The following is a 22284-nucleotide window of genomic DNA, read 5'->3' as shown; positions in this document are numbered from 1 at the left end:
TTGCTCCAAGCCCTGTCCAATCTGGCCTTGGACACTTTCAGGGATCCAGGGGCAGCCACAGCTTCTCTGGACACCCTGTGCCAGTGCCTCTCACCCCCACAGTAAAGATTTTTTTTTTTTTTTTTTTTCCCAATATCTAATTTTAACCTACTCTATTTCTGGTGGTATGATCTGTGGTGTAGCAGGGTTAGTGTTTCTGGGGTCCCTTTCTGAGTGATAAAGAGAAATAGGTAACTCCAGGGAGATACACCTATTTCAGACATCTGTGTTTGAAGGAGAGGATGAATGATGAGGAATCCCCAATAATTTGTTTAGATTAAGTTGTTTGGTTTTCAGACCTCTATTTTTAATGGATGAAATAGGAGGCAAATCTCCTTTTCATCCCAGATCTGGAACTTTCATGAAAATTAAATATCCAGACAGCAACTTTCTTAAATATGAAGAAAAGCAAGGAGTAAAAAGGTAGCTTGATGCTCCTGACATAGAGCCTTTATCAGCTCCATAAATAAAGGACATATGCATGTGATGGCTGACTGCATCTCAGATTGCAATACCAATGTTTTAAAAGCCTGCTGACAGAGCATCTGCTTATTTCATTACTCCTCCAATGTCTTTGCAGGTAAGTCATGCATTATACAGTATCATCTCCAGCAATGCATGAACAGAGGGGACAGAATGGAAAAATTCTGGATAGTCCATCACTTTCCCTTACCTTTCAGGAGAGGGGAACATAAGGAATGATGTACTGAGTTAATAGGCAGAATCAGAAAAATAAGACCCTGTTGGTAGTGAACTAAGAATTGCAGTTTTTAAAAAGAAAGAACTCTTATCATAGTACTTTCTGAGTTGTCTGCTTGCACAGCAGAGCAAAGATAATTTTCAGTAAACTCCTGCTCAGAAAACATACTGAGGTGATCAGTATTAGTCAGGTGAAAAAGGAAGTGTCATGCTTGAGTGGAAAACATACAGTGGTGAGTTTCAAGAGCTTATGGTGAGCTTTGATACTGCTACACAATTTTGAGGAGCACAGGTACAGATTCAGCCTGGCCCTGACTGTAACCTAATCTGTCCTGTGTTATCACCAGTAGTGTGTCAGAGGGTTAGTGATCCCACTATATTAAAGATTCCCTTTAGAAGCAAAATTTGGTCCAGAGTTTGTAAGATGTGACTAATGGGCAAAGAAGAACAAATGTCTCTCCAGACAGGTTTTTCCATCTGCAAGTTCATGTTACCCTCATGCTGTGTCCCACTGCAGCATATCTCAAATGCTTCCTCTGGTTGTTGTTGACTAAAAATATTGGATCTCCATGCCCTGTTTTTTTAGTAAGAGGTGATGTTCTCAGCCATGAGTGCCCACTTGCCTGCATGGCACTGCCTTGGCTCAGTTGAATCTATAATCCACCGTTCCCAAGCCTTTTTTTTCAAATCTGCCTCTCTCCCTGGCCATGTCCTTTTGAGCCAATGTCCACATGAGTCTGCTATGTTTATTTGGGTACCTACTCAGTTGTTTACAGGAAAAGACCCTATCCAAAAGCAGTTTTGTCACTGAAGGAAAAGGTCAAAAAAGAGGATCCATAGTGCCATGTAACACTGTGGTGGTACATTATGGTCAATGAGGTATGTCGGCCAATCTACATAATATCTTCATATCTGTTGCTGGTGTTTGGTTTCTGGATTTTGTTTGGTGTTTTGGGTTTTTTTGTCAAAGACAGCAAAGAGCTTTGAGATATCAAGATGTTTATGTAAAATGGGTTTCTGGGCCTCTGTCCATTTATACCCACAAAAAATTATTTAGAAAATGCTCCAGCAGAGTAATGGACGAAGATGACAAAGAGAGCCATGGAAGCATCTTTCACTTCTGGAGTACAGGAGAATGTAGTCAGCAAAATAGTTTTAGCTTTATAGGCTTTCCTAATAAGCATCCATCACTGAGGAAATGCCATAAGACATTTTCCACAAGTATTCATTAGCTGTTGGGTTTTTATAAGCTTGGTTAGACTTTGTACACTTTCTCCCACCATTCTGTCATGTTTGCTCTTGACAAATATTCCAGCAAACATGTTTGCACGCAGCACTGTTTGTGGAGGCTGTAAATACTGGAGAATATTCCTGAATAGTGCCTTTAATATTCCCACTGAAAGCTGCTTCCAGAGATTGTAATGTCCCTCTGTTCAGGAGACAAACACTGCCGTGTCATGCAGACATTTAACAGCCCGTGAACTGGGAAAAGATCAAGAAGAGTTTTTAGAAAAGAATTTCAAACACGTTTTCTTAGGCAAACAGCAATCTGCCAGTAGTTCACAAATCAACACACTGAATATGTCAAATGCCTGTCTGTTCCCATTCCTGGGATTTAAGGTCATGAACAAATTTTGAAAGCAAACCCAAATATTTTATTTGCTATTCTCCTCAGTTTCAATCTGTGGAAGAAAAGAAGTGTTTAAGAAAAAAATCTAAAAAATGTGTTCCCTTTAAAATAGCTTCCATAACATAGTTTCTTATTGACTGATCTCTAAATAAGAGACTCTTGCTCTTGACTCCTGTTTAGATGAATTACTTCTAAGGCTTTTCTTTTTGTGACAGCAATGAATTGGTCAATGTTTGTATTAAGCTTTTCTAAGTGCACTATTAAACAGGGAAACCTTCAAAAATAAATAGGCTGACTGACTCAATGATAAATTGAAAAGAGGGGAAGGTGTGTATTTTTAGACAGAAGAATCATCATGGAAATTGTCCAATTGCCATGCATTTGGAGAAGGGCCATGTGGAAAATGCTTCAGATAGGTACCAGACATTAGCTGCTGTTCAATAAATGAGACTGTGCTTTGGGAAGAAAAAAAAAAAAAAAAACAACCTCATCTCACCGATGCCTATCTAGTCCTAAGGCTTTAGTAGGATCTAAATATTCCTGATAGTGTTGGAAGTAAAACCTTCAAGTGTTCCTTAAAAATCCTTTAAGTTCCTCTTGTCAGCATGACTGGAAAGCAAGCTTGGATATTTTATCTTAGCCTTAAATGAGAAAAATATATGGGCAATGAAAAATTAAAAGGAAAGGGAAAGAATCCTCCTGGACTTTTGTATTGCTTTGAGTTTTTAATAAAAAGACCAGGGTCAGTGTTGTTATTAAAAAACTGAGTGAGGACAAATAAAATCCCAATTTTTTTCCCCCTGTTTACACATCAGAGGATCATAAGTGTGAATGGCTGTTTCAGGAGAGGACAGATGGCATTTTCATGGTGTTCCTCTAAATGGGTCTTAAGTTCTCTTTGTGGGTGGAAGTTCAACCCTCTGTTTTTTCAGTCTGACAGACATCAGGGTACACAGGCAGTTCCAGGATAAGCTTCTGAAGTTGTCAGGCACATCCCCACATCCATGGAAAAAAACCTTGTGATATTTAGCTGAAGGTGAGGCTAAGGGCCTGCAGTGGTTTCCCAGCTCTGGTGCTGGCTGGCTCCAACTCTCAACAAACCTGCACTTATCCGAGCTGTGCAAATGAGATAGCAGTATCTGTCTCACAGGGGGTGTTAAGAAGCTTAATTCATTAGTGTTTACAAAGTGTTTCTAGATCCTCAGATGTAAGGCTCTATAAACAGGCAAAGTATTACTAATTGCCAGCTTATACTGAATTGTAAAGTGAAAATAAAGATGGTTTGAGGAAAGAGGTGCTGAATTTTCTGGTAAGCTGAATCGGTCTAGTAGCTGTAGGTTAAACAGTTTAAAGTTTGATTTTACATTACTATCATCTGAGAAATCTCCATTCATTTATATTGGTGTAATATTTGACTTCCTGTTTACTTTGGGGAAAATAGGAGTCTGCAAGTGGGGCCTCCTATAGTAAAGAATAAATCAAAGGCTTAATTCAAGAAATCATTCCTGAATATGTACCATGACGTTGCATTGCTTTAAATGGAATGAGTCTTGCTTTACAGAATGTGGCTGTAATTGTGATGTTCAATTTAAACTAAAATATGTCAGAAAAACTACCTTACACCTCTTTGTGGCCAAGGAGAACAGCATGGTTCCAAAGTTTAGAGCATTTCAAAACATATAGGTGGATATTTTTTGTTTGTATGGTTTAGTTTCGGGGGGGAGGGGGGGGGGGGGGGTTGGGGATTTGCCCTCTTCTTACAGCCCTGGCAGGAAAAACAGATTTTATTTAGTTCTTCCACTTTCTGAATTTTCTGCAATGCCACAGCAATATCATGCTTGGGTTCTTACTTAACTTTTTGTTGGCATTTTGGAAAGTATCAGGAATAGGAGTAAGTTGGCTAACTTGTGCTGTTTGTACTTGTAAGTTGTGTTATTTATATGCATTTTTCTGCAAAGCCTGATATTTTAGAACCATTCCCTCTAAAAGGTTCCTTCAAAAATGATTCACTGTAATGGAAAGAAACTTACTTAGTGCTCTTTTACTCCTTAAGAAACCCCACATTTTATGTTTTTCTGCCTCAAACCACACTGTTAAAAAAGTACTGGATAACCATTTCCCACTTGGCCTCCAAAGGGTGAAATCCTCATCTGGTATAAATTGGCATAGCTCTATTCAAATCAGAGCAGCTACATTAATTCATTCCAGCTGAGGCTGCAGCCCTTAAAATGCCAGCAAGGAGAGCGAGTTTTGCACAGTATGGATTTTCGGGCTGGGTGGAAGGTTTTTCTATGTAACTTAGCTATGTGTCTAGGCTCAGGGCTGTGGGAAACTGTCTGTCTGACATCTGCAGCATACGCAGCAAATGCTTTGGCAGTTTGAGTTAATGCCTTTTGAATTCACAGGTTGTTTACTTTCAGCTTGAATGTGGATTTGCTTTCAGCCTCAGTGGGAAATCTAACACAAGAAGTAATAGGACAAGCCATCTGTCCAAAAAGCTATGAGAATTCCTGGTTTTCAACCAATAGCAGAGATCAGGGGCAAGTTCATCGTATGTGTAATCTCTGCCAAATTATTGTCATGCTCCTTGGATTTCCAACCTGGGACCCAATCCCTCTGGTGCAGTGTGAGCACACATAGACTATGGGGAGGAAACCTGCAAAAAATGAGCATGGTCAACATCCCTTTCCAATAGTGGCTCCTACAAACAAGCATTTTTCCAGCCCTCTCTTCCTCTGCTCTGATTTACAGCCCATTTTGGCAGATAAGCTGTGCACCTGTGAAGCGGCCGCTCCGCCGTCGCTGCGGCCCCTGCTCCTCGGGGAGCAGTAAACAGCACGAGTCAATGGGAACCCCCAACTCCTGCCAACATTTCCTGCAAGTAAATACCAACCCATGTGTTACTCACAGGCCAGAGAATGGTGTAATAACTGGATTGATTGGGTCACTTTTTCTGAAAAGCTCAGAGGCAGATTTCAGCACTCCTTCAAGAGTCCAGATTTTTTTACTTTAAAGCCAAAAAGCCATGTCTCTCTCCCAATGTGTAAACTAAGAAGCTGCAGAAGAGCCAAGCTTTGGGGGGAAAAAAAAAATCAGCATCCTGCAGCATTCAGCAGTACACAGTGGGCAGATTTCACTAAGAGCACAGCATGTGACGGATGATGGAGCTGCTCCCCATTCATAGATGGGGACATGAATGGGAACTTGGGCCTCGTGCACCTCTCTTGGTCACCCACAAGAAGTGCCACCTCCTTCAGTGAGGAAATAATTAGCCTCTATGTATTGTGCTGTCTAGAAGGCTGTGTCCTTGTTTTGGAAGCCTCTGTGGTTTAAAATCTTGGTCACAGCTTTTCCTCTGACTTTGTCCATTGTTTCTGTTGACCTGGGTTAAGTTATCCTTGTTTGGACCAGCTAGAAACATGAGTCTTCGTCTCCAAACCACTTGGGTGAGCTGAAGATCATTGCTTGAGTATTTAATAAATAATAGGGAAGGCAGAGGAAAAGACAACAAGAAATCATTTGGAAAGAGCATCATCTGGTCTTTAACAACAAAACCTTCACTGCATTGTGAAATGAATCTATAGGCTTTAAACCTTCATGACATGAATGGCTCAGTAGAACAGAATATCTGGCAACATCCTTAGGAGCACACTAGCCTGATTTCAACCTGCCCTCCACACAGAGCAGCATTAACTCAGGTACCCTGGTGTAAATCCAGCCAGAGGTCAAACCCAGCCCTGCAGCAGCCCTGTTTGTCCAGAGGACTTCATCAAAACAGCACCATTCAGCATTCATTCCAACAGCACCAGGCTAATTTACCTCAGCCACACCTGGATTTCTGAAAACTGGAGATCATGTTCAGACTGTTTTCTTTCACTCTTCTCTGTCAATTCAGGGCTACTGCAGATTGAGTGGAGAAATAAGAGTCTCTTCAAAGTTCTTTTTTTTTTTTGTTTATTGATTCAATAGTATTTAATGGCCAATAACCACCCTTGACTAACAGGCTCATTTGAACCGGGAATGCTGTGATCTCTTATGTTATTTAATCGCAGAACAGCCAGTTTACAGATAAGTAGCCTGCTTAAGGTGGGAGAACTCAAAGCTTGTAGTCTTTTCCTAGGAAAACTAGCTTCTTTTTCTGCTGATTTTTAGGGATCCTTCGCTGAAAGTTTTCCACAGAATCACAGAAGCTTTTTTCTTTATGCGCAGTCATGAGAACAAGGATGGCTTGAAATTAAAGTAGCACAGTTCAGCCTTCTTAAATTAAAAACTTTTTATTAGTTTTTTTTCTTGGAACCAGAGGCAGATGAGCCAAAATACTGCATAAAAGAAGAAGAAAGCAAGCTGGTTTTGTTGTATTTTTGGCACGGACAATGGCTTTCAGAGATACTGGAAGTCATGCAAGAAGTGTGTGTTCTTAAGAAACTTCTAGCCCTGCTCTGAAGACTGAGGGCTTTAGATAAGAGTCTTCATGTGGGGATCTTTATCCAAAACAAACCACCCAAATTTCTGTAGTCACTAATACTGATTTCCTCCTCTGCATCACTCTGTACTGCTGCTCAGACACACAAGTTCTTCAAGGCATCCTAAAAGCTTTTCTTTGCCTATAACAATTTGATTGCCTCTTGGCCAAGATTTTCTCTCCCGTGAAGAAAAAGAACGTGATCAATGTGCCCTGTGCTGCCCAAAGAATTTCCTCTCCTCAGCCTCACTGCACACACTGAGACTGTTTTCCTTCCCCTTCTTCTTCACCACATCTTCTCTGCATTTTGCACGATTGTTTCTTCTTTTTTTTTCCTGCCTGGAAAAATCCAATGTCTCCTGCCCTTCCCCTGGCAGCATGGGTGACAGAGACAGAGAAATCAGTGCAGTGTCAGCAAGAGTTTAGCCCCACAGCTGGGACCTGAACTTTCAGCGGCGGAGCACAGCGCTGGGTCACTGCACTAAAGCAAGCCAGATTGATACAAAGTGCTTGTTCACCCTGGAAAGGGAAGCATCAGAAGCCAGTTGATAAAAATCTTTAGGCACCCTCTATTGTGAGCTTAGGCTTGTTTTTCCTGGGAAAATGACCATGGAGTCATACATCATGGAGTGTATATTCAGTGTCACGACTCCCAGAGTGATGCAATATTTGGGTGCTCTCTGCACTCAGGGGGGTGATATTGCATTAGGGCAGCATGGATTTTAGAGCTGTTGAAAATGGAAGTGGAGTGTGTGGACTCAACATGCTGCACACGGTGTGAAGTTTTCAGCTGTGAAGACCTGAACGATCACGTCTGCCAAGAGTTAATGTGCTCTGAAAAAAGGATGCTAAAATATTCCTTCCCACTCCAGTTTGCAACTGAGAACTTGCTAGCCTGTAATATCTTTTATTTATAGCACCTTTTGACTCAAAGGATCTGAAAGTGCCTCTCTCTGGGAGTCACTTCAATGATACCTGCAGGCAGGGGTGTTTCTCTGCAGATGACTCCAGCTGAGGTGTCAGGGCCTTCTTTGTCATGGACACATGTAAGGAACCCCCTCTGCCTTGCCAAATGCCAGCACTTAGTAATATGGGCTAGAGGGAAGGGCAGAAATCTGCCCTAATAAACCCCAATAATTGCAAACAGAGAAAACAGACATACAAACCCTATGGGCATTTGGTGGCCCTACCTGGATAACACTCCACCCAACCTAACCAGATCCAGCTGTGCTGTGGTGGCCTGGAGAAACTCCAAAAGGGACCCTACACAGGGTATGCATCCCAGGGGTGGAGGTGCTCCTAAGGGGACAGACTGAGTTTAAATCCTCAGTCTCACACATCCCTTAGTGAGCACAGTCATGGCAGGGCATTCTGCTTATCTTAAGTCCACTTCAGCACCTGCCCATCAGCGGCTCCCCACTCAGCAGCTGGCTGAAAAGGACCAGAGGACCAGAGGACCAGCTCCTTCATGTGGCACCTGGCAGCTAGAGAGGTGTCACCCAGCCCTCCTCTCCCTTCCTGTGCTATCCCTGAAGGCCAGGGAGGCAAAAGCCAGGGCCAGCTGATGGGTTTACAAATCCAGCCCGCGATTTCTGCTTCATCCACAGCCAGGCAAGATGCTGCCAAGACACATATTAGGCAGCTGCTCAGGACACTGCTGTTTTGTCTGTACCACCCTGAGCATGCTGCCTGCCTGCCTGCCTCCCGCTCTGCCTCTGCAGCCCCCATATCAAGCCGGTTGTTTTGCTATTCCCTGTGGTGGCCAGAACATGTTCAGCAAGAGCCAGCCTTTTTTTGGCACTTCTGCTGGGTCTCCTGAGGGATTTGCCACAGGGAGGGAGTGCCCATCTGTTTCAGCGTCCTCTAAGTCCTGTGCTTTCTAAGGAGTCCTGATGTTTCTCAGTGGACAAAGCCATCCAGGCAGCCTCATGAAAAGCTCCAGGGATACCAGTCGCTGTTTATGTGGCTGCCCCCTGCCCTGGGTCTCCAGCCAGGTTTTCAAATTAATACACTCATGTCTCCATGATGAAATCCTCAGCATATCTCTCCTCCCTCCATGTCCTTCCTGAGCCATCACCAGAATCAGCATTATTATATTTTTTTTTCTCCAAATCTTTTTCCTGCAGGCACCAGGCAAGGTGTATTTGATAGCAGTTTATCTCTGTCATGCATATGTCAGTGTCTGAAACTCTGGTTTAATAGGAGTCACATCACTGGATGGAAGTTGGCTCTCTCAGGTCCTTTCCATGGGGAACACGTGTTTTGCCTCAGTCTTTCTCTACCTTTCAACAAAAATTGACTCCTCCCTCGGAGCTGGGGTTATCACATCCTGGCAGCCCAAGGGTTGTGTTGTCCGCTTTTAGGGCATCTCTCACTCTCTCCTACTCCTCCTCAGAGAAGAGAATATTTTTCTTGTTTGTACATATGAGGGTTTTTTTTTTTTTTTTCCTATTCTTGGTCCATGCGTTGCTTCCTTTGGTGCACCTTCCACACGTTCTGCTTTGGATTTGGGGGTGGGAATGGGAGGGATTCCCCCCAGAATCATGGAATCATAAAATATTCAGACTTAGTAGGGACTCACAAGGATTATAGAGTCCAGCTCCAAGAATCCACCACGTACCTGAGAGTGTTGCCCAAATGTTCTGGCAGCCTTGGTGCCTTGAGTGCCCTAGGGTGCCTGTTCTAGTGCCTGACCATCCTCTGGGTAAAAATACCTAGCTTATACCTTCCCTGACACAGCTTCATGCTGCTCCCTCAGCTCCTGTCACCAGAGGGAAGGTGGCAAGCATATGGACAAGCCCTGTCTCTATGGAAAAGCTAAGAGGGAAATAGGGAAGAAAAAAAAAAAAAAAAAAAAGGAATAAATATTTGGGAGGAGGGCGTTTAAGAGGAGAGAAAAGCAAATCAAAGCTGGTGCCAGGCTGGAACCAGCAGCTGGTTGCCAGCACAGCAGGCTGAGAAGTTGTTGGTGGAAGCGCTCAGTGCCATGTTTGGGTTGCTTAAAAAAAAATACAGCGTGTCTCTCCCTTGCTATTCTGCCTCTGCTTTCCTCCCGGCCCCACAAGCAGGAGGAGGGACTCGGCTGCCCGGCTCAGGCTTGTGTTCGCAGCGCTGCCGAGGGATGCGGAGCATGCCCTGCCCTGTCACACGTGCGTGTGCACACACCTGTGCGCCCAGGAGCACGGCGCTCGGGCAGCTCCGAGCCGCAGCGGAGCTGCCAGGCACCCTGCGGGTGCACTCCCCGCTCCGCGGAGATGCCAGGGCATTGGCAACCATGGCACGATCCTTCCTGCCGATGCGGGGGAAGGAGGTGGGAGGGCTGGGGGTGGAGGAGAAAGGAGGGGTGGAAGGTTGTAACGCTTGGCTGGAAAAATTTAGAGGAGTACAAAAGAGAGCGCGATGAAAAGGGGTGGCGGCGGAGAGGGGGCAGGAGGCTGTGAACTGGCTGCCGTGGAGGTGGAAGGAGATTTATGTTTGCCGAGTGGCTGGGTTGGGAGCGGGCTGGGAGGGTGTGGGGTGCCGCAGGCAGGGCTGGGGGTGCTGCGGCGAGCCTGACAGCCCCGGCAGCGAAGCAGCGGGGCTTTATTTTCTTCCTTTCTTTCCGCCTCCCTCCGCTGGGCGCTCGGAGGAGAAGGCGAGACAAAAAGCTGAACCGGTGCCAAGAAGGAGCTGCAGCGACTCGAAAATGGCACTCTGCGCCACACTAATATTTCGAAGCTGGAGAGCAGGGAAACGTGTCAGGAATGAGAATGGCTGAGACCGTGGGGCTACTGGCCGGGCTCAGGAGTGTCCTCCCTCCTCCCTGCTTCCCCTTCGCCTTTTAAATGTGACCCTTTTCTCCTCCAGCTCCCCCCCACCCCCAGTGATATTTAGGAGCTCTGGGAAAGGGAGGGGATCTTTGCTGGGGACTTGGAGTGTAAAGGGTCTCATCCCCTCCTTCCATCTCTGTATCGGGGAGGGATTTTTTTTTTTTTTTTTTTTTTTCTCCCTAAGGAGGAAAAGAAGACTCTCAGGGAGTTTTCTTACTGTTTTCCTGTTGCCCTCGCTGTCCTCCTCCTCCTCCTCATTGTACCCGTCAGGCTGTTGTTGTGGGTCTGTATCTTGATGCAAGGTTACTTGTAGGACACAAGAGTCTCTGCTGCAAGGTGCAGCGTCGCCTGCGTCGGTGTTTCCCTCCGTTTCTCATTTGCTGGGAGATGAGGCAACTTCCAAGCGGCTCCACGGCTCAGCTCATCTCCTGGTTGATGCAGTGGCGCTGTTTGGGCTGCAAAAGCCCCTTCCTGCAAAATCCTGTCTGGAACAAACAAACAAACAAACATGTAGGGCTGAAACTGCATCATTTTGCGATGTTGGTTCGTTTGCAAGAAACGGAATGGAGTTTTGTGGTGATTTCTGTCTGAAAGGGAAGGTTTTGCCCTCTGCTCATCCCCTTTTTCTTCCATTCACAGGCAAGGAAAAAAACCAAACCAAACCACCTATTTTTTTAATAGGATTTTTTTTTTTTTTTAATATTTTAAAAATTATAACCTGTAGTAGTTCCGTAGTTGAAGTTAAATACAAAAATATCCCCCACCCGCCCCCCACCCCCCCCCACCCCCCCCCACCCTTCCTGCTGCACAGATGTTCCTTTTCGGATCATTCTGGAATTTATATTTAAGTTATCATTACAGAAACTAGGGACAGGAGAAAGGGAAAATCCCAGCCTCTGGTTTTGAAAACAGGTCTAGATCCTGTTAGAATAGCAGTTAGAACAGCAGTCAGCAGGTCAAGTTCAAGGAGACCTTTCTAAAGCACGGGCAGAGCCTCATTAGCTTGCTGCATCTCAGAAGCTTGTGGATTATTGGGTTGTTAGCTTGGCCCATTTTGTACTCTCAGGCATGGGATGATCCCCGTGACCTCTTTCTCACCTGAAAACCATGCCCTGGTACACATTCAAACCACTTCAAACCTCACCTTTGGTCTCAGACATGTAGGCCTGGTTTGGGAGCACCTACCCCTGCCCAGGAAAGGCTTTTGGAAATACTGTTATAAATAGGGGGGAGTCCAGGCAGACTTAAAGGTGTTGTCTAGCATGCTCTCCTCACCCTCTTCTCACAGCTCCTCACAGATCAATAGTCCTTCCTCTGTGGTGGATCAAATTCTCTGTCCCAAATTAATGCTGCTGGGAGTGGCACTCATTTCTAAGTTGATGTCAGCAGATTTTGTATGGAGTAGGATGAACAAGGCAGCTGATCCCTTGCTCTTCCTCACCTCTCAGCTGTGCTTTGTACCCTGTATTTGCTGCAGTTCAACTTGGGCTTGTGCAGAGAAGGTGCTGTCATTCCTTCTTGCTATTTTCCTTTGTTGTGACTGCAGGGTGTGCAGTGCTTGGCCCAGGGAACCTTGGTTTCTTCACCATGTAAATATCAACAAGAGGGTTGGCCAAAGAACCTGGAGTGTGTTCTTGTACCTTCCACCTGATCCTACCTGTTTTCTCTGAGTAAAGGACATGCATAAAACACATAGGTTTTCTGTAAACACGTGTGCAAGCTGTTTGCTTTTCAGTTGACTCTTTGGATGTTGTGAGTTGAGCTGTTTGAAATACCATCCCCACCCAGGGCACACACCATGTAGCCCTTGCCTGAATTTCATAGAATCACAGGATCCTTGCATGGCTTGTGTTGGAATGAGCCTTAAAGCTGATGCAGTTCCATCCCCTGCCATGGGCAGGGACACCTCCTCCTACACCAGATTGCTCCAAGCCCTGTCCAGCCTTGTACACTTCCAGAGATCCAAGGGAAGTCACAGCTTCTCTGGACAACCTGTGCCAGTGCCTCGCCACCCTCACAGCCAGGAATTCCTCCCCAATATCCCATCTAGTCTTGCCCCCTGGCAGTGGAAGCCATTCCCCCTTGTCTTGTCACTTCATGTCCTTGTCCCAAGTTCCTATCCAGCTGTCCTGGAGCCTTTTTAGGTGTGGGCAGATGCTCAAGGTCTACCTGGAATCCTCGCTCCTCCAGACTGAACAATTACAATGTTTCAGTCCTTCCTTGCAGGTGAGATGTTCCAGAATTTTCCAGATGTTCTTGCTGACACTTTTGGCTGAAGCTACACCTGTTCCTCTGGGCAGAACCTCCTCTTTTTAACCTGAGATATCTGAGGAGGGGAGTCTCAGGGATCTGTGAGATTCTAACCTGCAAGAGAAAGTGGTGGTTAAAACCTGTCAACATGACCTGAGGAGACGCTGGTTCTTGTCCTGACCCACCACACATTGTACAGACCATTGCTCATGCTTCTAGATCTGGAGCCAGCTTGTGTTTACTACTGATTTAAACTTCTTCAGTGTTCAAATACTTCAGTTATCAAATAACAATTCCCAACAGATTTATAGAGAGGATCCCAAAGACATGGACAGTTATTAATGTGGAGTTACAGCATCCATGTCTGCAGACCAGCAAAATAGTGTTTGCTATTCAAGAAGAAGAACTGGAAGCAACAAATTAAGAGATCTTCACAAACCTTGTTATTTCAGTAGGCAGACCTCTTTCATTTCTTGAAATCTTGACCATAGGGGAGCTTGTGGAATGTATCTTGTCCATCTTGGGCCAAAAATGCTGCTCTTGTTCTTTCCAAATGGTCCAGTCAGCCATCTGGGCAGCTTGGTCATGCCTCCCAAGGATGGGAAGGTTTTGACAAGGCAGCTGTAGGTTTTTTGTCTTTATTTCTCCCTCTCTAAAAGAAGTGTCTTTCATCCTTTAAGCACTTAATAATGAGAAGCATTGTCTACTTGGAGTTGTTATGAGGTGACTTGTGTCTGGAAGGGTCAATCTAAAGGGCTCTTCTGAGGCTGTCTTCCACTCCTTCTCCCCACACTTTCCCCAGTCCCAGTTGTTTTTTTTTTTTTTTTTTTGTTTTTTTTTTTTGTTTTTGTTTTTGTTTTTGTTTTTGTTTTGTTTTGTTTTGTTTTGTTGTTTTTTTTGTTTTTGTTTTTTGTGGGTTTTTTTTTTGTGGTTTTGTTTGTTTGTTTGTTTGGGGTTTTGGGGTTTTTTTTTGGACCTGTAACCTCATATTTCTGTAATCTAAATGTGCAAATGCTTTGCAGTCACGGTCCAATAGCTGGGTTAATCTCAGACCCCTGGAGTGGCAGATGGCTGATTTGTTGCTGATTCCAGTTATAAAGAATTGTGTCACCTATTATCTTTGCACAGACTGATGCTTAAAAGGATGCCTTTGACAAAATCAGTGAAAAGCAAAGAAAAGCAAAGCAAACACTCTGTGATCTGCATCACCACAGGTGAAAATGTGAAATATTTCACCTTTGTGTGAAGGGCTGGAGAGGTGGACAAAGAGGAGAGGGGAGGAAGGGGAGAGGAAGACCTCATTTTCATACCAGAAGTACCAAAGCACAGTGCAGAGCAGGTTTGCTTTAGTCACGTTGTAGAATCACGAGCACTTACTCTGTTTTAAATGGTTTTGCAATGTGGTAATCCTTGGCTTCAGCTCCCTACTTTAACTCTTGCACAAACCAGGCGTGTTGGCTTCTTGTGACACCTCCCTGCTCTCTTCCCAAGCTTTTCTAGCACAGGTTGTCAGAGGAATCCATGGCATCACTCCCTGAGACCACGGCTCTTTGTGTGCCCCACAGCTGCTGGGGAAAGCTGTGGTGCTTCTGTCATGCCGACATGCTTACAGGGGACACTTGGGAGGGGAAGCTTACACATGTGTTTGGGGTAAGGGGAAGCTTGGGGGGCCTTACAGAACACTGCAGGACCAAGGGGGAACCCCACCCCCCCCGGGTGCTCACAGGGCCCCAGGTGGCAAGTGATGGTGGTGGTCATACTGAAACATGTAAGGAAATCAAAAGGGCAGAGCAAAACTCTGGATGTTTGTGACCACTTTCTACACAGTCAGCCCTACAATCAAGGTTTTCTTTCTTTCTCTTTGCTTTGGGAAACACTACAGAGTCAGATGAAGAATTTGGGAAGAGAGTGTGGGTTCCCTGTGCAGAGTCCAGTGACGAAATCTGTGAACAAGGTAAGAACAAGGGGATATGGCTGTGATGATTTTTTTATTCCTTTTCTCTTTCGCAACAAAATTTTGCAATGTTGGACACAAAATTTAGCTATGTGTATCACAGAAACTGATAGTCCAAGCACTAAGCAAATGTTAATTTGCGTTTCTTTTAATGCATGCCATTATGATGGTTTGGGTTTTAGAACAGTTTGTATCATATCCAAATGATCTATGTGTGAATAATTGTTACCAACCTCCTGACACCAGGACCTAATTAGGAAGTAAGAGCCTTAAATAGGCCATTTGCGTACTGAGCTTCCATATGTCTCCTTGCACAATTTATTTGTGCCACTCCATTGAGGTATAATGAGAATGAAACTCTGAGAACTGCTTTTGACTCTAAGGCTCTTCTCTTCATCCCCTATACAGTTATAGCCCCTATTAAGATAATATCTGTTTCCCTGGTTTTGGAAAGAAAAAGCTAAGGTACTTTTAGTCCAGATTGCCCAAGCTTCTCTGTTTCCAAGGTTTCAATGGAAATGGAGTGAAAAAATGCCAAAAAAAAAAAAAAAAAAAAAAAAAAAAAAAAGGAGACTAAGAAAAATGGAATGTCGTCAAAGAAAGCAGAAATGTCAGAACAGGATGATCTTGAGGGAATACTACCTATCCTATCTACCTCACAATCCTGCTGAAAGCTGATGCCATTGTATTTCAGTAAACGTATAGATGCAAAGAAAAGATGTATTTGGATAGAAGCAATTTGAAGAGATTTTTATTAGTTTTGTTTGGCTTTCTTCCTGCTAGGATGTGAGGAAGGGGGAAAGGTTGGTGCAAGGTGGCTTGGATTTTTTCTTAGTTTTGAATATTTATCTCAGTCTGAACCAACATCCTCCCTGGGACTCCTTGTTCATGTTTAAATGCATAGTATGTTCTTCAAGTATACTTTCACAATATATTCTTTATTTCCAAACACCTCTTGCATGCATGACTTCATCTTACACTTCATGTGTCCCACTTGATACTTTTACTCCCATCATTCTTAACTCAGAAAATCTTAAATGTATTATTAAGTGTCATTTTCTATCAGGATAAACTTCAATAAATTCTTAAGGCTTGGGTTTTCTTTTTACCCCCAAATCTGGATCTTGTTTAGTTTCCCAGAGAAAGACAACTCTACTTGCAATGATTTTGTTTATGATAATTTACTTGCATGTTCCCTTCCAGGAATTGTCATTGCCTTCCAGAAGGAAGGTTAGTGCTAGTCCCCTCGCAGTGATAATTATAATCAGACCTGTCAGCCTTCACACAGTCTACACTTATCACTTGCATTTAGAAGGATTTTTCCTGAAGCCTATTACCAGTTCTGCTTCTAAGGGAAAAACAGTCATGATTTTTTCTCGTAATCTTTCATGGCTCTCAGCTTTGAAAGCATGGAGAGGAGCAAAATGACTGCCAGTTGCAGTTAAAGAAACTGTCTGTTGGTCCTAGTATGGAGCTCTGGAAAGCCAAAGAGTGGGCGGATAATCTGGGAAATGCTGAGGGGTTTAATTTGTTTGTGACAACACTTCAGGTGTGCTTGAAGCACAAAACAGTTTCCCAGTGGTGTTGCTCACAAGGAAGTGCCTCTGCAGACCTGCTAGACACGGGCTTCAGGTGGCAGGTGGCTCTTGGCAGTGGTGCCCTCTCTCCCTGCTGTTCTGGGCAGCGATCCCAGATGATGTTGAGAAAATTGGAAGCAGGATGGCCAGAGAAGTGGCTGCAGTTACTGCTGGAGGCAATGACTGGCATCACACGGACCAGTGGCCATCAGTGCAACGGTGACCAAATGGGCCAAGTCATGGTGTTGAGTAGGATGTGGTTCAGTATTTTATTCATCCCAGGACACTTGAAAGTTGTCCCCCCTAGTGTTATTCCCTGGGAAACATGTTGACTTATTTATTAGATTTCCCCCTATTTTCACTCTATTATTTCTATTGATGTGCTGTTAACCCCCTATTCTTACCTTTCTGGTTTTTACTAGCATGAAGACAAAAAAATGCAAGTTTTATCATTTCATTAGACTAAATGAGTTATGTGTCTTTTAAGTCCTTCCTCTGTTATTACCATGCTTTTTGTAATTTACTCAGAGATTTAGGCTCCCTTGATTTTGGCAGAGTTTGAGGATGGTCAGCACTTTATAGCTTTTTTAGCAAAGAGATGGTGGAAGATTTGTAACTCTTATGTTATGTGCAGTTTTATATTTACAGTGCACAGGGATATGATTTGCCTTTGTTTTATTTAAATTCACTGGGAACTAAAGATTTATTTATCAGGTGTCATTCCCTGAAGGGTGAATAATGCCATAAAGAGAAGACTTCATCTATTATACAAACAGATTTGAAGGCTTTGCTATTACGTTCCTCTGCCTGTTGAATGGAGTAAAAATGCCTTTGGCTGAACAGAGACAGAGTGATACTTAGCACTAGCATCTTATGACCTTTTGATCAGCTGAGATCTCAAGCCATATTAGTGGACAGATTATGATGTGATGGAAAGAAGGCCAGGAATAGCCTTTTCATCATGAGATCTTTTCTGTGAATATCCTTCTTCAGTGTATTCAGATGGTTAATCACTGGGGCCAGGTCAATCATTTGGAAGCAGGGGTGTGAAATGCTGCTATAGACAATCCAAATATGCTCAGGTTTGCCAAATGCAGCTGGATATTAGAGCTAATAGTCTCTTCCTAATATTCTCCTACCCTCCTGTTTCTATCAAGGCCGTGGGTGACCTTGTGATTTTTTTCCATCTGTAATAACCACATTTTGGCAGAAAGAGCAACACAAAATGAACCCTGAGTCCTTGGACCACAGGGGAGCTGCAGTTGCCGAATCAAAGGAATGCACGTGGTGAATATGGATATCAGACTGTAAAGGGAAACTCACATGAAAATATCTCTGTCATTTTAGAGATAATAACAGTAGTGCTTGAATCTATTTCAGCCCTTCCAAGGAAAAAGAGAAATAATGCAGGTTTCAAAAAATGCACAGCCCTGATAGTATTTCTCATTTACAGGGCCAACCAGAGCAAAGAATGACTTTTACCTTCTCTTACCTGCCCATGCAGAATTACTCCTCAAACTTGGCTCTAGCTTTGAATTAGCCTCCTTTTCATCTTCATGGCCAAGAGGAATCTCCTTGAAAATCAAAATAAAAAATCGCTTATTCACTGCTGACTCTGCACATCAATAGCTATGCCAAAGCTTGACCCAGGTGGTGTGATCACTTTAGGAAGGAAAAGGGGCAGACACGTGGGTGTGGAATGCCTCTGGGCCTGTCTGAGCATGATTATATGCCCAGGCAGCCCATGCTGGTTATGGACTATGCAGCATCATCCTGTACATTGCAAGCACAGGGGTGTCCGAGTTGCACACATTTTTTTTTCGCTCCTGAAGCCAAACAAGATGCTCATTTCAGTGCCAGGAGGAAGAAGAGCTGGAAGTGTGAGAATCCCAAACCATCAGTGTAGCGGGGATGATGACGCACCAGGTGTGGAGGACAATAGCTACCGCAGAGTAATGGAAAATACCTCCTTGGTAAAAATGGAGTAATGGAAAAAAACCTCCTTGAAAATAAGGAGGTTGTGGAGGTGGGAGAAGTGCACAGCAGGACTCTGTCTCCTCTCATCTCCCCCAGCCTCTTCAGTCAGGTTCCTGCTGGTGAATGCACTAGATGACAGGATCATAAGGCATTAGATTCTGCTGGCATGAAGGAATCTGCCATCCTCCTGGCATTATTGCTTTGTGAGTCAGGAAGGCACTGTGAAACATCGATGCTGTGAGCCCACATGGTGCTTTTTAGCTGCTTCCTTCTTCCAGGACCACAAAGGCGTCTAAAGAGGAGCTGGGAGGTGACACCAACTCCTGACACAGGTCTGCACCTTCTTTTCCTTGGGAAAAACAGGCAAAACTGCAAAAGGTGGATGGCAACCTTGGTTCTATCCACAGAGAAAGTGCCATTGCTGAAATACAGCCAACCCACCAGGGTAAGAGCTCCCTCCCAAGCTCCATCTGGAAAGCATGAGTAGGTTGCTGCACAGGTGATTGTTAGAAGCATCATGAGCTAAACCATTCAAAGGGATGTGTTCCTCTGAACAGTTTTTATAAGAGTTTCTGACGGCAGCTTTGAAACTTTTTTACTGGAAAGTCTTTGTGGTGTGTGTGGTTAAGAGAGTGTAGGCATGAACTATTTCCTCTTCCTCTCTGCTCTGCCTTGAGACCCTGTGAGGTGTAGGAGGGTGCCATGATTTGGGTGACACAGTAGCAAGATCTTCCTTCTTGGTTTGGGATTGCTTTAATCCTGCTCTACCTTCTGCCAGATGGCCTTGCCTTGATAAAATCAATTCTCCTCAAAGTAAAAGAGCTTGCAGCTCAGAGAAATCCATGAAAACAGGCTTGCTCTGTCTTTTGCAGGTCAGGACAGAAAATTGCTATGGGACATCTAATGGTATCCCAGTTGTCACGGTTTAACCCAAACAGGCCCCTCATAGTCCCTCATTCACTCGGATTCACCAGCAGGATCAGAGAGAGAATTGGAAGAGTAAAAGCTGGAAAACTCATGGGTTGAGATAAAAACAGTTTAATAGGGAAAATAAAAGCCTTGCACACCAGTAGAGCAAAAAAGGGAATTAATTCCCTTCTTTCCATGTTCAGCCACCTCCAGAGAGTCAAACCCATCACATGTAACAGTGACTTGGGAAAACAATCACCATCAGTCCAAACGTTCCCCCTTCCTCCTCCTTCCCCCACTTTATACACTGAGCACGATGTCACATGGTCTGGAACATCCCCTAGGTCACTTGGGGTCACCTGTCCTGGCTGGGTCTCCTCCTAAACTCTCAATCACCCCCATCCCCTCCCAGCCTGGCAGTGCAAAAAGCAGCAAAGGCCTTGGCTCTGTGCAAGCTCTGCTCAGCAGTAACAAAAAACATCTCTGTGTCATCCACCCTGTGTTCATCACAAGCCCGAAACACAGCCCTGTACCAGCCCCTGGGAAGAAAATAAACCCTGCCCCAGACAAAACCAGCACACCAATGCAGCATAGTTAGAGCATATGGCAAGTACTCGAGGTGGGATGCTTTTCTGGGGGTAAGCAATTTAAAGTAGAAAAATTTGAAAATGTAGTATCAGGCAGATGTCAGTGATGTGCAATGGAATAAGGAGAACAGTGATTTGTTTATGAAGTTCATCTGTCCACGCATAACAATTTTTTCACTTTAAATACACCACATCTGGTTTCTTGCAAAGATTCTTCGATTGCAGACAGCAGTAAACACACGTCCTATTGAGTAAGAGTGATTTCATGAACCAGCAGAAGGATTATTGTCATAACCAAATTTACAGCCATACAATTCCCTTTTTCTGGCTGGAAAGAAGTAATCTTGATCAGGAAAAAAAATATGTCATAACAATAACTTAAGCAAGTTAAACAGTATCTGTGGAAGTTCATGGGAATGTAACTGGGTATACTCAAAGTACTAAACCAGCTCTCAGGACACTTTTGGTCCAACTAGCAAGCTCCTAAATCATCCTTAAGCATGGATCAGGGTTCATCCCTGTGTGCTGTTTGCATTTAGCTGCTGGGCTAGGAAAGTTAAGACACGGTTGTGAGCAGAGGTACAAACCTCTCTGTGCCAGTTGGCCTCCACGCCTGGGAATATTTCTGGGCACATTTAATTACTACTGGCTGAAGAGGCTCAGGCCCAACTGAGAAACTGGACTCCTTCACTCTAAACTCCGTTTGTCAACAGTGGGAGAGGGGAGCCACCAGCAGAAGCTGATTCAGCCTCCCTTGATCCTGACCTGTCCAAATTGTAGACAGTTGCTAAGGCAGCAGAGCCTGCAGGGTTTAACATGCTGATAGCAGAGGAAAGGCTATATTATCCCCCAAAAGGCAATGCATAGTACATTTCTGGCATATTTACTAGTCACCTCCCCAGCCTCTTCAAGCTCATGTAAAAAGATTATTAAGTTATTGAGGTGCTCTTTTTTGCAACAGGGAATGTCACCCATTATTTTTAATTTTTTCTCTCTTACCATGAGAGGGTTCCTTTTTCAATAAGTTTCAGCCATAAAATAGGTGTTCTGTATAATTTACTTTCAACAGTTTGATAGTTAAATGTGTCCCTAGGAGACAATTATAGACTTATACATAACAAAGAAGCTTATGAAAAGGTACAGCATTATGTCTTTAAAATGTAGGTAAAGCCTTTGTTTGATATAGAAAGTTTTATTTTGAGTTCATCCTATCAAAATATATTTACACACATATATAGATACAGGTATTTATTTTTTCTCACTGAGTTAAAAACCTCATTGAAAAGAAATAATTCTGGCTCAGCTACTGCAAACACAGTATAATGCTTCATTATCTTTTCTTTCATTAAAATCTTCTCATGCACAAGGTCATCTAATTTAATACTTGTTTAAACATATAAAACAAAACATTTTCCCTTCAAGATTACCTCAAGTGTTTGGTCACAGCAGGGATGAAATTATTGATTGTATTTGGCATATATTTGGAAACATGACCTTAATCTGCAGGTTTCAGGGGAAAGAGGTATTTTCTCCAGGTACTGCAGTGAGTCAGATAAGTAAATTATACTTTTGACATGTTAAAGATGTTCCATTTTAGACAAAGGAAGTGATATCCCAGTTGTGTCACTGAAACTCAATGTCCTGTGTTGCTTGTTAACAGCTGCACATTTGTTGTTTCAGTGTCCCAGTTTGCTCTCAAGTATAAATGAACTGCTACATGCCAAATAATCAATAGTTCTGCCAGCTCTGGAAATATAATATTGCTATTAATATTGATCTACACAACAGAAATCAAGGCATCACATTTTGCAGGCATTACTTGCCAGCACCCTGTGTTTTACCTGCAGAGTAACTGCTTGAAAATCGCTATTCCCCAGGGAATAATGTTTTATGCTCACCCTCATTCCCTGTGTCATAATGAACACAAATATAAACACAAGGGGATTGGGGCACAGGCGACCAACAGATAGGGTGCATATATATTTATATCAGCCTTCTGTGGTTTCTTGGTGCAGCAAACCAGATGCAGAGAGCACCAATGAAAACAATCTGCATCAATCCTGGTGTCCATCTCTATGGCACAGCTGACAGCCTGGCTGGCCAAAATAATCAGTGTCCTGCATCTTAGAATGCTTTATAGTGCCTTAAGGGGCTTCAGGACAGCTGGAGAGGGACTTTGGACAAGGGCCTGGAGTGACAGGACAAGGGGGAATGGCTTCCCACTCGGGATAGGGATAGATGGGATATTGGGAAAGAATTCTTGGCTTTGAGGGTGGTGAGGCCCTGGCACAGGTTGCCCACAGAAGCTGTGGCTGCCCCACCCCTGGAAGTGCTCCCAGGTTGGATGTGGCTTAGAGCAGCCTGGTCTAGTGGGAGGTGTCCCTGCCCATG

The 22284-nt window shown here is 43.9% G+C and overlaps 1 protein-coding gene across 2 annotated transcripts in view; it reads left to right on the top strand.

Annotated features, from left to right (window-relative positions):
* SETBP1 (SET binding protein 1) overlaps window positions 1-22284 on the top strand; it is a 266516-nt gene that overhangs the window by 106690 nt on the left and 137542 nt on the right. For both annotated transcript variants that reach the window (XM_054002818.1, XM_054002820.1), the window contains exon 4: window positions 14772-14843. In XM_054002818.1, the coding sequence (XP_053858793.1) occupies window positions 14772-14843 (72 nt within the window). The remainder of the gene's footprint in view (window positions 1-14771; window positions 14844-22284) is intronic.

This window comes from Vidua macroura, chromosome Z (assembly GCF_024509145.1).
Source record: "Vidua macroura isolate BioBank_ID:100142 chromosome Z, ASM2450914v1, whole genome shotgun sequence".
Taxonomy (NCBI): Eukaryota; Metazoa; Chordata; class Aves; order Passeriformes; family Viduidae; genus Vidua; species Vidua macroura.
Note: the sequence above shows the minus strand (reverse complement) of the source record. Positions and strands in the feature narration are given on the sequence as shown.